The 16,255-nt window shown below is 34.5% G+C and overlaps 1 protein-coding gene across 2 annotated transcripts in view; it reads right to left on the bottom strand.

Annotated features, from left to right (window-relative positions):
• The window catches only part of LOC150092985 (mucosa-associated lymphoid tissue lymphoma translocation protein 1-like), a 228,003-nt gene that overhangs the window by 44,218 nt on the left and 167,530 nt on the right, over positions 1-16,255 (bottom strand). For both annotated transcript variants that reach the window (XM_090413823.1, XM_090413824.1), the window contains exon 11: positions 14,935-15,009. In XM_090413823.1, coding sequence (XP_090269949.1) covers positions 14,935-15,009 — 75 coding nt within the window. The remainder of the gene's footprint in view (positions 1-14,934; positions 15,010-16,255) is intronic.

Here is a 16,255-nt window from a genome sequence, read left to right as displayed (position 1 = left end):
TTGTCACCAATTTGCTAAACAGATAGGCCTGCAACATAGCATTCTATTACAAAGTCTCTTTCATCAGTTCCCTTCTGGCAGCCATTTCATCCACACATTTGCACTGACTTGGGAGCATCATATTCCTCTAATTGTTGACTTTCCAAGTAGTGAATGCATGTGGTTAAGGATAAAGGAACCTGTTGATGTGTTTCTTGAGCAAATGGAGAGTGTAGTCCCCCAGACAAAATGGTGTCCCAAAGAACAGAGATAAAGGAATGAAAGGGGGCAATGCAAAGTTGGTTAGTTAAGCTTTTATTAACACCAGAACTCCATGGAGTCAAAAGACTCATCAAAGGCGAATTTCCAAGAATTTGATGTGGTTCTGATGTTCATTCATAGATTCTCAGTAGAATGGCCTATCTGTCCAAAATAACGAAGTCAACAAGACCACGATACCAGACAAACATCAGGCAAGGATAGAGGTGCTAATTTATCCTTAGTTGATGGAAGAAAAGAGGATAATATAAAAAGTGTGGCCTTGTTGTTTGCCCTGTTACTAAGAGTGGATTCTTTGGAATTAAAACCAAGATAATTCTACACTCAGATAGATTTAAATTTGATCATCTGTTCCTTGAAACTTGTGAAACTCTATGACCCCATCTGAATCCTAACCATTTTTGATTTGTATGCCTAAGTCAAAGTTTTGGGAAGTAATCATGAATAACTGCTCAGAGTTTTTTTTTTTTTTTTTTTTTTTTTTTTTAGTGATTTATGTAACTGTATTTGAAATACAAAATACTAACCACTGTTTCCTTTGAACTCTAACAGTATGTTTTCCTGTTTACTTAGCTGTGGCCAACATATGCTACACGATATCAGTTTTGAATCTTGTCAATCAAGCTTTTCTTCTTTCCCACTACTTACAACAAGAAATATATAGGAGCCAATAAATTCATTATTTATTATTATTTTATTTTATTTACATGTACCAACCCTTATTTAATTCATACTAATGCTGAAACTTCCTTAAAATTAAATTAGCTTGTGCCACAGGAAAAAAATTTAAGAAAGCTAAATCTTGTAAAATTAGCTAAACAAGTCACGGAAAGTTATGGAATGTTCTGGAGGTTATTACGATTTTATGATCTATGTATAATTCATTGCAAATTGCTGAAGAAAACACTAGATATATAAGTCCTCAAACAACATTGAGATTTTTATATATATACAGTGAATATCTGGAAGCCTCTGTAGCACAATTGGAAGAATGAGCACACTGCACTCTTTGATCACAAAAGACCTGAGTTTGATTCTCATCATGAGGAGAGATGTGGGTTTTTCAGTTGAAAGTGAGTTAGCCAATCTCATATGGAGGTAGCACGATTATTCCTCCTGGATACTTGGCCAGAAATGTAGAACACCACTACCATCATCTTCTTTGAATTGCTTTTCTTTGGCACCTTATCATATGGCTTTTACAGAAATAAAAACTTCAATTCAAAAGCGATTAAATGGCAGAGATTGGAAGTTGTAGATTAGAGTGCTCTCCCTCAATGGGTCCTTGGAGGTGTCACATAATAATGTAAAAAACTTAGAAAATGCATATAAATATTAGATTAAAAAAAAAAAAAAAGTCATTAGAAACTCTAAATGTGGAAAGCCAGCTAGAGTAGATAATATTCAACCAGAAATTCTCAAATATGGAGAAGTTCTTTAAGTGGGAGATGAATTTCACATGCTCTAGAGACCAAACATTGAAAAAGTTCAATGTTTGGTCCCTGGAGCATGGTTTCTGTACCAGGTAAAAAAATTTAAAAAAAAATGTTTAAAAAATCAATAAAAGTAGGGGGGGAGGAAACCTCAACCCACCCATGGTATAAATGTACTATAGGTTTGCAAATGAACTTTTCGTGGGTAGGAATCACATAAAAATAAAAGTTCTGGTGCTCCAAAATGCTGCACATTTAAGTATAATTTAGAAGATAGTATTTTAGATAATTAGAGCAGAGTTTGATAGTGCTTGACTGTTGAATGTCACAATTGAAGATGAATTTTCCTACCGAGTTTTCCAAGTAAGATCAGGTAAGATTTATGCAAGCATACTTGAGAGAGATTAAGAAAAAGTGTAGAAGAGAAATTTGGGGAAGAACAAAAAAGTTAAGGCTAAATAGTGGCTATCAAGACCAAATTTTTACTTTGAGACAATGAGGTAGAGAAATTATGAAAATGTAATAATGATCTGAATTGAAGTTTTTAGATCTGTAAAAGCCATATGATAAAGTGCCAAAGAAAAGCAATTCAAAATGTTACAATTATATGATGTAAACAGGATGTTTAAGAAAGCGGTTTGATGTAAAATCAAGTGTAAATGAAGAGTCCATGCTAACTTCTGTTCAGCTTCCACCTCTCTCTCTCATCATCCAGATGCCATCACTGTTACAAGACCTAAAGATAAAGTTAGCCTCCTGACATCATTCTCCTCCTCCAACTCTTGTAGTCTTTTGACAAAAGACAAAAGAGGAATTTTAAATAGATGCTAAAAAAGGTCTTCTGATACTGATGGTACTCCCCCAATTATAACCACAAGTTGTGCTTCAGAACTAACACCTGCTCTATTATCATCTCTACACTCTTCTATACTCAGCTGGCACTTAGCCCAATATATGAAAGGATGCATATATCCAACTTAATTAACAAAAGTCTAGCATTGTACCAAATACTGACTGTCCTCAACTCAATTCGCTCCAAAACAATGAAGAAGGTCATTAATAGTCAACTTCCTAAAGATCTATCACTTAAGCAATGACTACCAAAATGGAGTCTGCCATTCTAGATTTACAGCAAATTTCTTAGTCTACATAACCCACTAGACATTTGCCATAGAAAAGTATGGAGAAACATGCTTGTTCTTGATATTTCAAAACATTTGATCATGTCTAGTATCATGACCTGCTTAGTAAACTGCCATTTTTCTCTACTTTTCATCATTCTAATTGGGCAGCAAGCTTCCTCTGGTTGTTCCCTATATAACTTGGAAAAAGTCTTCTTCTCTTCAAGCATCTGCACCAATGCAGAAGCACATCAGGACTCTATTGCCACCACTTTCTCCTATATATAAATGACTTTTTTTTTTCAGTTATCAATAATCTTATCCACTGTTTTGTTTGTCCAGTTGTCCTACTCATTCAATAAACTATGCAGTGCACAGCATCCCAAGCTCCAAGATCTTCTAACAACCATTGCCTTAAACATTGATCTCCCTATCATTCTTCAACGACGCAAGGATAATCTGGTCACCTTCAATATTGTCAAAACAACATCTTGCCTTCTTTATTACAAAAAAGATTTCAAATCCCCTTCTTTTAATGATAAGAAATCACCTAAGAGGATCAGATCATGTCCCCTCCCATTGATGTGTCCTAGTCTTTCTTAGGATAAATACATTAATAGCTTTCTCTGCCTCTAAACAACTAGGCATTCTTTTCTGCTCAAGATGTTATTTATCATCACCATCATCCATCTATCCATCCAACTAATAACTCTGTACAAATCCTGACTCCTCTCATCCTTAGAATCCAAAACCTCTAAAAATTCTGGATGCTGTCCAAAGAAGAGCAATTCACTGACTGATGATCCCTCACTTACTTCACCAATTATTTCACAGACATTCTGTTTCAGCTCTCTGTCTTAACTACAAGTACTTCCATAGAACAGCTCCATCAAACCAGCATCCATCATTCCTCTGCTTAATACATCAACTATATATCTTCTTCATAGTATAATACAGTGGTGTTCAACCATTTTTACTACGCGAGCTACTTTTCTATAAAAAGTTATTTGGCGATCTACTCTCTTATATAGATCACGTTCCCGCAACCTGATATCCGATTATGCACAAATAAACAACTAAAAATTTTATTTGTGTATTTAAAAATGTATTTATCACTTTTAATTATTTTAATACAACAACAACAAAAAAAAATATTGGAATAAAATATTTATTTCTCTATTTTGGAAAACCAAAGTTAGAAAAAACAACAGATTGATTACAAACTCACAAGTTACAGGAAATGCTGATTGATTAAAAAAAACAAAAAAAAAATGTTAATGTGAAAGCATTGTTTGGACCTCACAATATTTTCATAGCCAAGTTGATATGAAGAAGTGGCAAATCGCAGACTATCAAATGATCATTTGTAATTTGGTTTCTTAATTGATTTTTTAGGATGGTCATATTTGAAAAAGCAGATTCTGACAAGTATGTCGATCCAAAACACTACAGAATTTTTCACGCAATATCAGTTAATATTGGGAATTTTTCATGTGCATACTTACAAATGACTTCACTGTTTATTGATTTTAAATGTAAACTATTCTCAATGTTTATTATCTCAAGTTCTACTTCAGCTTGGTTTATATCAAACAGCCCACTAATTTTATTTGAAATTTCTGTGATGTTCAAGTTTTCTTGAAATGGATTATTGATAAAAGATACAATCATTTCAGTTTTATTAAAATCTTTAAATCTTGAATTTATTTCTTCTAAATTCTTTTAAATCACAGTGAAGCATTTCTTGATTTTGTTCAAAAAATTTTAATAAATATGGGAGATGTCTAAATTCGCAGTCATTTATATTTTTCTTTAATAAAAGTAAGTATTGTTGTACAGTTTTTATTGAACTTAACAAGTCAATTAAATTTTTATCTCTACCTTGTAATTCTAAATGTAAATTGCTTAATTTCGTACAGAAATCTACTAAAAATGATAAGTGTAACAACCATCTTTTATCACTCAATTGTGGATAAATATCTCCTTTTTCATCAAGAAAAATTTTTATATCGTTAATTAATACAAGAAATCTTTCTAAAAATTGACTTCTGCTGAGCCAGCGAACATTATTGTACAACAGACGTTCCCTATCATCGTCTGCCTGTAATTTAAATAACTGCCATTGCAGGGCTTTTCTTCAAACAGAATTTACAATTTTAAATTTACAATGAAATTCCAAATTAAATATGGAAAAAGATAGTAGAACAAGTAAAACCGGAATGGTGGGGAGCGAGGTAAATAAATTTATATGGAATATGAGAAAAATCAGCCAAAGCACTAAATAATTTTAACCAATGGAGCTGAGAGTAAAGATAGGTTAGAAATAAAAGTGACCAAGGATCTCCTATCCAGAGACCATAGATACAAAATTTCTGAGAACGATTAGGAAGTGAACAGATAACATCAATTAAAAAAAATGAAGATATCAGAAAGGAACTTGTTATTCACAATTTGTGAGTAGTCAGATGGTATGATCACTTAAACAGAATGGGCAAGTAAAAGATTGGCAAAATTAGTGTTTCACATTTGGATGGTAAGAAAAAGACTCAGAAAAAGACTAAAATCTAAGAGGATTTTATGCAATTAGTAGTGTCTTAGAAGACCAAAATATATTTAACAAGTTTGTATGTAGGACTGTTTTTATCATCAACAGTTGGGCATAAGGGGTGCGTAAAAATTCCGTTCACTTAAAAAAGTATATTAAATAACCATATTGTAAAAAGTTCAAACATAATGATTACCTTTGATAATGCTTCACTATTTACTAATATACCATTAACTTAGCCCCTTGAACTTATAAAGTCTCATTTCACCCCAGCTATATTATTCAAATTTATTGCACATGCTAGTTATTTCACATGGAAAGGAATATACAAACAATTGGATGGGACAGTCATGGGTTTGTCCCTTTACCCCTCCTTGGCTAATTTCTAAACAGAACATTTAGAGAACCAAGCACTCAACAGCCATCCTTTAACCAGAGCCAGAACTATTTGTTCCAATGATACTGATCTTGCCACTGAAGTTGCTTATATCACACGTTTTTTAGCCAATGGCTATAATCCCCAAAAAATACAGAAAATACTAAATACACCCCTCCACCTAAATTCCCTTCCTTCCTTTTCTAATAAACAAGACCACAACAAAACTGTTACTATTCTATACATTGAGGGTACACCTGAAAAGATATCCAGAGTACCTAATAGATACTGCCTTCACATCAAATTTATATCATAGATCAAATGGACAACCAATATTCATTTATCTAAGGACAAGCTTTCCATTTTCACATCGAGGAGTGCAGTGGCACTTTGGATTGCGAGTGTTTTGTAAGACGAGCAAAAATTTTTGATAAATTTTAACTTGATAAACGAGCGAGGTCTTGCAATACGAGTATTACTTACACGCTTTGTCTGCCGAGTGTCACGTGATCATAAGTCGTTTGGGATTGCGGGTAACCGTCTCGCATGCTCGGTTTCAGTCGGCATACCTCATTCGTATAGTCAACATTCGTGCTAGCATTGTGACCACGTGTGTGTGCATAAAGCATTTTTTTATTTTGTGTCCAAATGTAATGACTGTTCTTTATTAACTGTACTACGACAATGGCCCCAATGAAGAAAAGGGTTGAAAAGGAAGGCGGTAAGAGGGAGATGATTACGGTGGAAGTTACGAAGGAAATCATCGGAAAGCATGAACAAGGTATGCAAGTGGCCGCCATCGCAAGATTTTATAAGAAGTCTATGTCAACGATTTGCACAGTTTTAAAGAAGAAAGAACTAAGGGGGCTAGATGTAGCAAAAGGAGTCAAGAGAGTATCAAAGCAACAGCCACGTGTTCTGGAAGATGTAGAAACTGTAATATGTAATTGTAATGTAATTAATAAATTCGCTTACTTTATGTATATTACATTTAAATAATAAAAATATAAAAAGGTATACAAATATAAGGTATACGAAGGTATATGTATTTTGTAGTAATCATTTTTATGTGAATATTTTTGAGTTTTGGAACAAATCATCTGAGTTTCTATTATTTCTTATAGGGAAATTTGCTTTGATATACGAGTGCTTTGGATTACAAGCACGTTTATGGAATGAATTATGCTCGCAAACCAAGGTACCATTGTATATGAAATACCCTGTATTTGTAACGTGGCTTACTATGAAAAAGACAGGAAGATCTATTGACGTTTGCCTCTGAGAACATAAGAAATATATCTGGCACCATCATTATGGCGAGTTGGGACTAGCAGACCATGCCTTAAGCATCCCTTCACACAAGATTAGATGGAAGAAAACAAGTGTTACATGGAAGTCATTATCAATCAGAGAGAGACTGATTTTGTAGCAATAATAGGTTAAAACATTCTCCAAATCTCAACAAGTATGGCTGTACCAATTTACCCAACATCTGGGAAAGTCATTTTAAGACTAAATTAATACTTGTTAATCCCTCTCTCTGTCTATATACAACAATTAGGACTTTAGTCCTTTGTGTTGTCTGTTACAATTTTAAATTGTTACCACTATTAACTAATTGCCGCCGTTTGTGTACTGTGACAAAATGTTTGTGCTACGAAGATGCTGGCTAAAAACCAGTGAAATAGCAGCAACTCTGAAAATAAATAAATAAAAAAAAAAAATCTTATTAGTGTCTTGTGTTGCAACTTAAACTATAATAAAAACTCAACAAAATCATCCAAAATGAAGACATTAGGAACGAACTCGACATGCTAAGAATGTCAGTAAGACTGAGTAGAGTTAATAAGTTGATATGGTTATTTAAACACAAATGGAAAGGAAAGATTAGAGAAACAGGAGATTGACACAGAAATCAACCGAAAATGGACTTGGAAAGCCCAAATGGACAAACTTAAACTTACAATGAAATAGACTGCATCCTCTCCAAGAGAAGATATATAATAAATAATACCGAAGTGCTTAATACATTTAATACAGTAAGTGACCACAGACTAGTAAGGGCAAAAGTATGGATCAACAAAAAATGAGAACGGAATAAGCTCATAAGAAAAAAGTCCAATTTAGTGAATCAACAAAAACCTCTACCACAATAAAAGCTGTCATAGAGAGGCACTCAAAAATGAACTAAAAAAGTTAAACACAGCTAGTACTATCGATGATGCTAATGAAATCTTAACAAAATCTATCTTGAATTGTGCACTAAAAAGAGGAGGTGTAAAAAGGCACCAAAGAGAGGAAAATCTAAGAAAAAAACCTTAGATCTGATGAAGAAAAGAAGAGCTATGAAAAGAAAAATAGAATATGTAGAAATTTGTAAAACTATACGTAAAAGGATGAAACATGAAATTAGATCGTATAATACTAGGAAAATTAAAGAAACAATAGAAAACAATAGTAATATGGTGGTCCTAAAAGACGAACATCATCAGATGGAACATAGGAAATAGCTGCTGTAAGAAGAAAAATGGTGAACTTATAAAAAATAGAGATGCAACAATCAAAAGAATTCAGGAATTTTATACTGAACTCTATGAAGACAAAGACTGAGACATCCAAGAATCACCTGTGATTAACTCGAGTGGAGGAAGAACATGATGCCCCGAAGTGGAAATGGCACTGCAGGAAATGAAGAATGGAAAGGCCCCAGGAGAAGATGGAATTATGGTAGACTTCTTAAAACTGGGAGGAAGTCTTGTCATCAAACAGCTGACTAAACTCTTTAATAAATGCCTAAAACAGAGAAAAATTTCAAAAAATTGGAACACTTTTAATATTAATTTTTAAAAAGGGCAATAAGGAAGAAATTAAAAACTACAGACCTATAAGCCTACTCCCCACCATATATAAAGTCTTCACAAAAATTATAAATAATAGAATAAAATCGAAACTAGAGGGAATGCAATCCTGTGAACAAGCTGGATTTAGAAAGAATTACAATACTTTGGACCATATTCACACATTAAGACAGCTCACTGAAAAATCAATTGAATATAATAAACCCTTATGTGTGGCCTATATAGACTATGAAAAAGCATTTGATTCAGTTAAAACACCAGCAACACTAAAAGCACTTGAAACCCAGGGAACTGAGAAATCATATATTGAAACACTAAAACATATTTACAATAATGCAACTTCTGTAATTAAATTATATAAAAACAGTGAAAAGTTCCCAATACAAAAAGGCATCCGGCAAGGTTACACATCTCCCAAATTATTTACAGCTGCACTAGAGGAAGTCTTTAGAAGCCTTGATTGGGAAACAAAAGGAATAAACATAAATGGAGAAAGGCTGCTCATCTGAAATTTGCAGATGATATTGTCCTAGTAGCAGATAATCTTGAAGATCTGGAAGAAAGTCTAAATCAGCTAAATAGAGAAAAAACAAAAATAATGAGGAATAAATACATAGACGGGGTGCTTAAGGGTCAAAGCTGTATAACTGAGAGGAGACCTCCACATAGCCTTTAAAGGAATGCGGAGAACCGATCAGGGCTTCTGACCTAACGTCTAATCCTCACCTTCTCGTGGTGCACCCTATTGGGTATCTACTTTGATACTGAACGAATGAGGATGGGCTGGCAATTTGGGATTTAGCCGACCAAATTGTATTCTTATTGGTTAAACCAAAATAAAAAATGATGGTACAACATGACAAAATTTCATGCCGGCTGGGGCGTCGCCCGGTTAAACAAGGCCCCCGTTGTTTTCGCCAGGGAACCAGGCCGAACAGCGAAAAGTCAGCTACTGAAACAAATCTGAAAACAAACCCCAACTCAAGTACCAGATCGACATAATAGGGGTGACTGAAACAAAAAAGACCAAAACTGGTGAGATCTTTCTGAGCAATAAACACAAAATGTTATATTCAGGCAATGACAATCAAGGAAAAGAAGGAGTAGCCATAGTATTCAACACAAAATATGAGGCTAATCTTCTTGATTGGCAGTCAGTCTCAAGTAGAGTAATGTGGGCAAATATGAGAATTGGAAACTGGACAATGAGACTTATTTGTGCCTATGGTCCCACAGAAGGTTCTACTAAGGTAGAAGTGGAGGAATTTTTTGAGGCTTTATAAAAAGCAACTGACACAATGAAAAAGGAAAAGTTGGTCCTTGTTGGGGATCTAAATAGCAGAGTAGGAAATGATTGAGACATACAAAAATATTTTGGGAAAATTTGGAGAAAAGAGCAAAGCTAATAATAATGGCAAATATCTGTTGGATTTCTGCTCAGGACATGGACTGGTTATTACTAACACCATGTTCCAACATAAAAATGTGCACAAATTCACATGGAGAGAATAAGCTAGGAATAAGAAAAGTCTCATTGACTATGTTATTGTTGATAGTGATGTTTTCTCCCTGGTGCAGGACACCAAAGTGTACAGAGGATTTGAAATTGGAAGTGATCACTATTTAGTCTTGAGCAGGATAAAATTGAATTTCATATTGAAAAGAATAACATGTAAGAAAGTTTTAAAGCGAATAAAAGTTGAGTAGCTCTCAGATGTGAACTGTAGACTAAAATACAGAAAGATTATTGAAAAGAAAATGAAAGAGTTTGAGAACAGGAATCAAACCTTGGAGATTCAGTGGCAAACTCTGAAGAAAACATTAATTGATTCTGCCAGAGAGGCATGTGGTGAGGTTGTGTGCAAGGATAAAAAAATCAGAACTCTATGGTGGACACAGGAAGTTAAAGAGGCAGTGAAGGAAAAGAAGAAAGCATATCAAAAGTTCCTGGCAAATAAGTCAGCTTTTACTCTTACAGAATACAGAGACAAATGTAAGAAAGCTAAACAGTGTGTAAAATTAGCTAAACAAAAGTCATGGGAGGACTTTGGCAAGAATATAGAAAATAAATATCAAAAAGGTGGCAATATATTCTGGAGGTTGTTGAAGAAGCTTAGGAATGGAGGAAAGAGTGCTGTAAAAGGAATTAGAGATGATAAAGGTGACATGAATACAGGAGAAAAAGATATCCTTGAAGTATGGAGTAATTACTTTGAAAAACTGCTAAATGAAAAAAGCAGTGATGACAGCACAGTGATAAAAAACACTGACCAGGCATGCAGTCAGGAATACATATCCATACCTGAAGTAGAAAAAGCCATCAAAGGCTTGAAATGTGGAAAGGCAGCAGGAGTAGATGATATTCGACCAGAAATGCTGAAGTATGGTGGTATAAGAGTCTTACAGTGGCTGCACTGCATAGTTCAGAAAGCCTGGACAGAGGGACGAATTCCCAATGATTGGAGTAGAGCTCTCATAGTACCCATATATAAAAAGGGAAATAAAACTGAATGTGAGAATTATAGAGGTATTTCCCTAGTGAGTGTCCCTGGCAAGATCTATGCAAGTATACTTGAGAAACAGTTGAGAAGAATTGTGGAAGAAAAGCTTGGTGAAGAACAAGCTGGACTCAGGCCAAATAGAGGCTGTCAGGATCAGATCTTCACTTTACAACAAATAGTTGAGAAAGCATGGAAATATAACAAAGATCTGTATTTAAGTTTTGTCGATTTGGAAAAGGCATATGACAGGGTGCCAAGAGAGAAGCTATTCAATACGCTGCAGTTATATGGTGTCAATGGAGCATTATATCAAGCAATACTTAGTCTTCATTTGAGTTGTAAGTCAGCAGTTAGAATTGAAGGAAGTACAGGAAGATGGTTTAATGTTAAATCTGGTGTGAGACAAGGATGTACATTATCCCCTCTGTTATTCATTATCTATATGGATCACATTATGAAGGAATGTGGTATTAAACATGATATCAAAATTGGAGATGTTAATGTCAGCTCTTTGCTTTATGCGGATGATGTTATACTTCTAAATAAATCCGCTACAAGTCTGCAAGATTCTCTAACTAAATTGAATAGCTGTTGTAATAGATATGGTATGAAGGTCAGCAATAAAAAGACAAAGACAATGAAAATAGGCAGAATCATTGAAAATGTCAACTGTGTTGTGAATGAAGAACCTGTGGAACAAGTAAAACATTTCAGCTACTTAGGCACGATTTTTACTGAAGATGGTAAATTACATATAGAAATAGACAACAGAATCAGCAAAGCTGGTATGGTGGGAAGTCAATTGAATAAATTCATATGGAATAAGAAATTAGTCGGAACACTAAATTAGCTGTATACAAGACAGTGTTCAAACCAGTTTTAACTTATGGATCTGAGAGCTGGGTCAGAAGTTAAACACTTGACCAAAGACTAGAGACCGCAGATATGAGAGTCCTGAGAAAGATTAGAGGTGTGAGCAGATGGCATCAATGGCAATATCATATTAAAAATGAGGATATTAGGAAAGAACTTGACATTGTCAGCATCCAGGAATGCGTTAGCAGAGCTAATCTCAGGTGGTATGGTCACTTAAATAGAATGGGCGAGGAAAGATTTGCAAAATAAGTGTTCTCTGCGAGGTTGGCAGGAAAACGACCCAGAGGAAGACCAAGATATAGGTGGATTGATATGGTACAAAGTGCCTTAGACGATAGAAATATAAGATCTAATAATGTTGGAGTCTTGACAAGTAACAGACTGATTTGGAGGAAAATTGTAGATAGGAAGTTAGTAATGATGTAATTTTTTCATGTAGTACTGTCATATCCTGTACACCCCTTGAGGGTACATGGCAGGAATTTGATGATGATGATGATGAAATACATAAACCATAGAACTGTCAAAGTTGAAAACCATGAAATAGAACAAGTTACTTCATATGTATATTTGGGCTAATTGTTATCCTTTGAGGATTGCCAAAGAAAAGAGATTGAATGAAGAATTCACCTTGGATGGATGGCTTATGGGAAAATGAGACATATTCAGAAATGACATCCTATGAGTCTAAAAAGGAAAGCTTTCGACCAGTGCATACTTCCTGTCCTAACATATGAAGGAGAAACATGGACTTTAACAGACCCCCTAAACAAAAAGCTAAGAACAACACAACATCGTATGGAGAGAAGTATGCTAAAAATAACATTAAGAGATAGGAAGACAAATACCTGGATAAGATCTCAAACAGAGGTCATGGATATTGTAAAATACATTAAACAGGCTGGCCATATTGCCAGATGCAGTGACGGGAGATGGACTAGAAAAACAGGGTGGAGACCAATGGATGAAGCAAGACAAAGAGGAAGACCGAGAAGAAGGTGGAGGGATGAACTGGAACAAACTGCAGGAGTGAGATGGGTGGGAGAGGCAGAAAACCGAGTAGTCTGGAAAATTACAGGGGAGACCTTTATCAAGCAGTGGACAGAACCAAAAGGTTGAAGAAGAAGAAGAATATCTAAAATAATTTAATTATTATTTCTTACATTCTGCCAAAGTCAAACTGGCATAAAATCAAGAAACAAGCATGCATGCAGGTATGAGTGACACAAGTGAATGCCTGAAGTCATAAACTACATCACTTAGTCAGCTTGATTGAAATTCTTGACCACTGAACTGATGGACTGAGGATGAGCATTTCTCAAATGTGAGGTAGTTTTTCAAGTTTTTCAAGGTAGAAGTAGATTCAAGGAATTTTTTATTTATTTATTTATTATTTTTTTGCATTTGCTTCTATAAAGGAAGGTGGCCTTTTTCGAGTGGATTCCGTGACAAGTATTCAAGGTATAGTCCTAAGCAGATACTTTGGTGCAGTCTTTGTGTTCTGAGATTCTGCACTGGCTATTCTACCTGTTTGGCCATAGTACAGCTGCAGTGCATTTGGTAAACACCAGATAAGGGATGTCAATTTTTTGTGTGGTGTGAAAGTGGTACTAGATTCTTTCTTTGGGATTTCTGCCAACTTTTCAGAAGTGCTCATTGATACATAGGATGGTGACAAATTTACTACAGCCTATGTTTGGGAGGGGATGTGTAGGTATGGGATGTCAATATTATCTTGAACCAGTAGGAGCTGTGTCATTGGCTAAGATGTATGTAGTTAATTTCAGGATAAGGGATTATCATCAGAGCCAATCAATTTTGTACTGTTAAAAGTTTTATATAATGCTATAACTATTTGGATTGGTGGTGTGAGTTGGTGGATGTGCCTGAGCAGGTTTTCTGTAGACAACAAATATCAATAATCCATCAGGATGGTATGTAATCATGGTCTCTAGGAAGGGCAAACTGTTGTTTTCTTTTTCTCTTGGGCAACAGCTACAGCCTATACCAGATCAAGAAAATACTGACAACCCACACATATTCACCCATCCCCTCCCAAACTACAATAAATCCATCATCATCTCGTATATCTGAAGCACTTCTATAAAGTTAAAAATCCTGAAGATATATAACCTATCTTCAGACTTTATGAAAAACTGGCATCCTTTATCTGCTCTTCTCAAGACCAGCTACAATCCCTGGATATGCCTGGTCTACCAAGTGTCTGCAGCTGTAATCTATGCTATGACAAACAGACAGGAGAGCCAACAACAGAATTTCAGAACACAAAATATCCAGTACCACCAGATATACTGAAGACTTATAGACTATGCCTTGGATACCTGTCACAGAATGAAAAAAAGGCCAGCTTGCAGGTATATAAATAAATATAAAAAGAATTTTCATTAAATCTGCTACCTCCACCATAAAAACTATCCTAACCTTCTGCTTCTACCTTAAGAACTATTTAATCTGAATAAATGGGTGCATAAAGCTCCTCACATCTGGGAAACACTCATCCTCAGACCATTTAGTCCAATGGCCAAAAGCAACTAAGTGGTGCAATTTATGATTTTAGGCCTTGCTTTATTTCCTCATTTCAGCCTTGCTTACTAAGGTTATACTCGCATGCACATATCTTTACCTGCTTGTGTCTGAGCAGAAAGATGTGTATAATTATTACTGATCAGTGTGCTGTTATTTTTAGAAAGGAGATGACCGCATGGTGTGCTGTCATATCCTTTCTAAAAATACTAATACGAGCAATCAATGCATAAGCCTGAACACTAGTAATAGTCTCAATCCAGCCCTTTGTGATTTGGTTACTTCCTAAAAGCTACATTAAATAATTTTAAAAATGTAATATTTAATACTGATTTTACAAGAAAAACAAATACCTTTATTAAACTTTCAAATAAACTATTATTTGATTACAGAAGACTAGTTTTTGGTAATGAATAACTTACGTGGCATAACCAATGATAGTATTTCTTTGAACTTGAGGTTTATAAATTATTTCTGGCTTTAATTTCTTTGTATCTCTATAAAGATAAGAAAAGACAGAATGTTTATTATTACAATATCAGTTATAGCATATACAGTCAGCTCTCAATACAGTGAACTCATGGGGAAAAATAGTTCATTGTACTGGAAGTTCTGCTATAGTGAATTTTGTTTAGAATAGAATTAATGGTGAAGTGTTTTGCTGAAACTTTTGATAGTTTATAACAGTCAGGGAGTTCACTATAAAGTTCACTAAGTGAAAACTGCTGCACATGTGTGTATATATAAAATATATATCCATATCTATATATATATTTTTTTTAATAAACGACAAAACAGATTACAGAAACTTTAGTAATACAGCAGTTACTTACCAAAGCACACATTTATAAATAATGTGACAACTGAAGTATAACCTTGATGTATTCTTTTTATTATTATCATCTCATGACATTTACCCTTAATGAATGCAAAGACTACATATAATAGTGCTAAATAATCACATTTGTATTATCATTTGCTTCCTATTAATAGTTTTTTTCCAAATTAAGGTATCAGGTCTCTAACAATGTCAGATCTATTTTAGTTTTCTAAGATACTACTAACAGAATCAATCCATCTAGATCTTGGTCCTCATCTATAGCTTTTATTTTATTTCTTTATTTTTTCTGCTACAATTTCCCTTCGTTTTAGTCCCACTATACTGAACTTCTCAGGGATCCTTAAGTAATGTCAGAGAAACTACATTCCATGCATGGTTAAAATCAATTGAATGATATGACCTTAGAGGTTTCTGGGCAGGAGAAGAGGAAGAAAAACAATGCTTTTTGGCCAAATTTTGCTATTTTTAAAATGCTTTAAATGCCTTATAATTAGAATTTAAAGCTTTAAATTTGAGAAGCTGTGTTCCATTAAATATATCCTTTAAATAAAAGTAGGAAATCACTAATATTCTACTTAGACTGGAGATTTGAACTTAAGCCTTAATGAGTCAGTGAATTTTTACAGTACTTTCTTTAAGAATTACCTGCTGCAATTTCCTCATTATCATGAAAATTGTTTGTTTTAAATTCCATGTTTTGTCACTTGAGTGCGAGTTCTAGTTTTTGCTCCTCATTTTCCCATATGTAGTGAGAATGATACTCTCAATACCATGCCAATCACAATGTAGGGGGCTCACACCTCCCACATTCAAGGATACAGTAGTAAAACAGTTCCTCAAGCCAGCTGCTGTTAGTGACGGAATTGAACCAGTTAGTTATGAATCCAGAGGCTTCCTGATTA

Source organism: Typopeltis vanoorti, chromosome 24, assembly GCF_054136105.1.
Source record: "Typopeltis vanoorti isolate ZY-2024b chromosome 24, IOZ_Tvanoo_1.0, whole genome shotgun sequence".
Taxonomy (NCBI): domain Eukaryota; kingdom Metazoa; phylum Arthropoda; class Arachnida; order Uropygi; family Thelyphonidae; genus Typopeltis; species Typopeltis vanoorti.
Note: the sequence above shows the minus strand (reverse complement) of the source record. Positions and strands in the feature narration are given on the sequence as shown.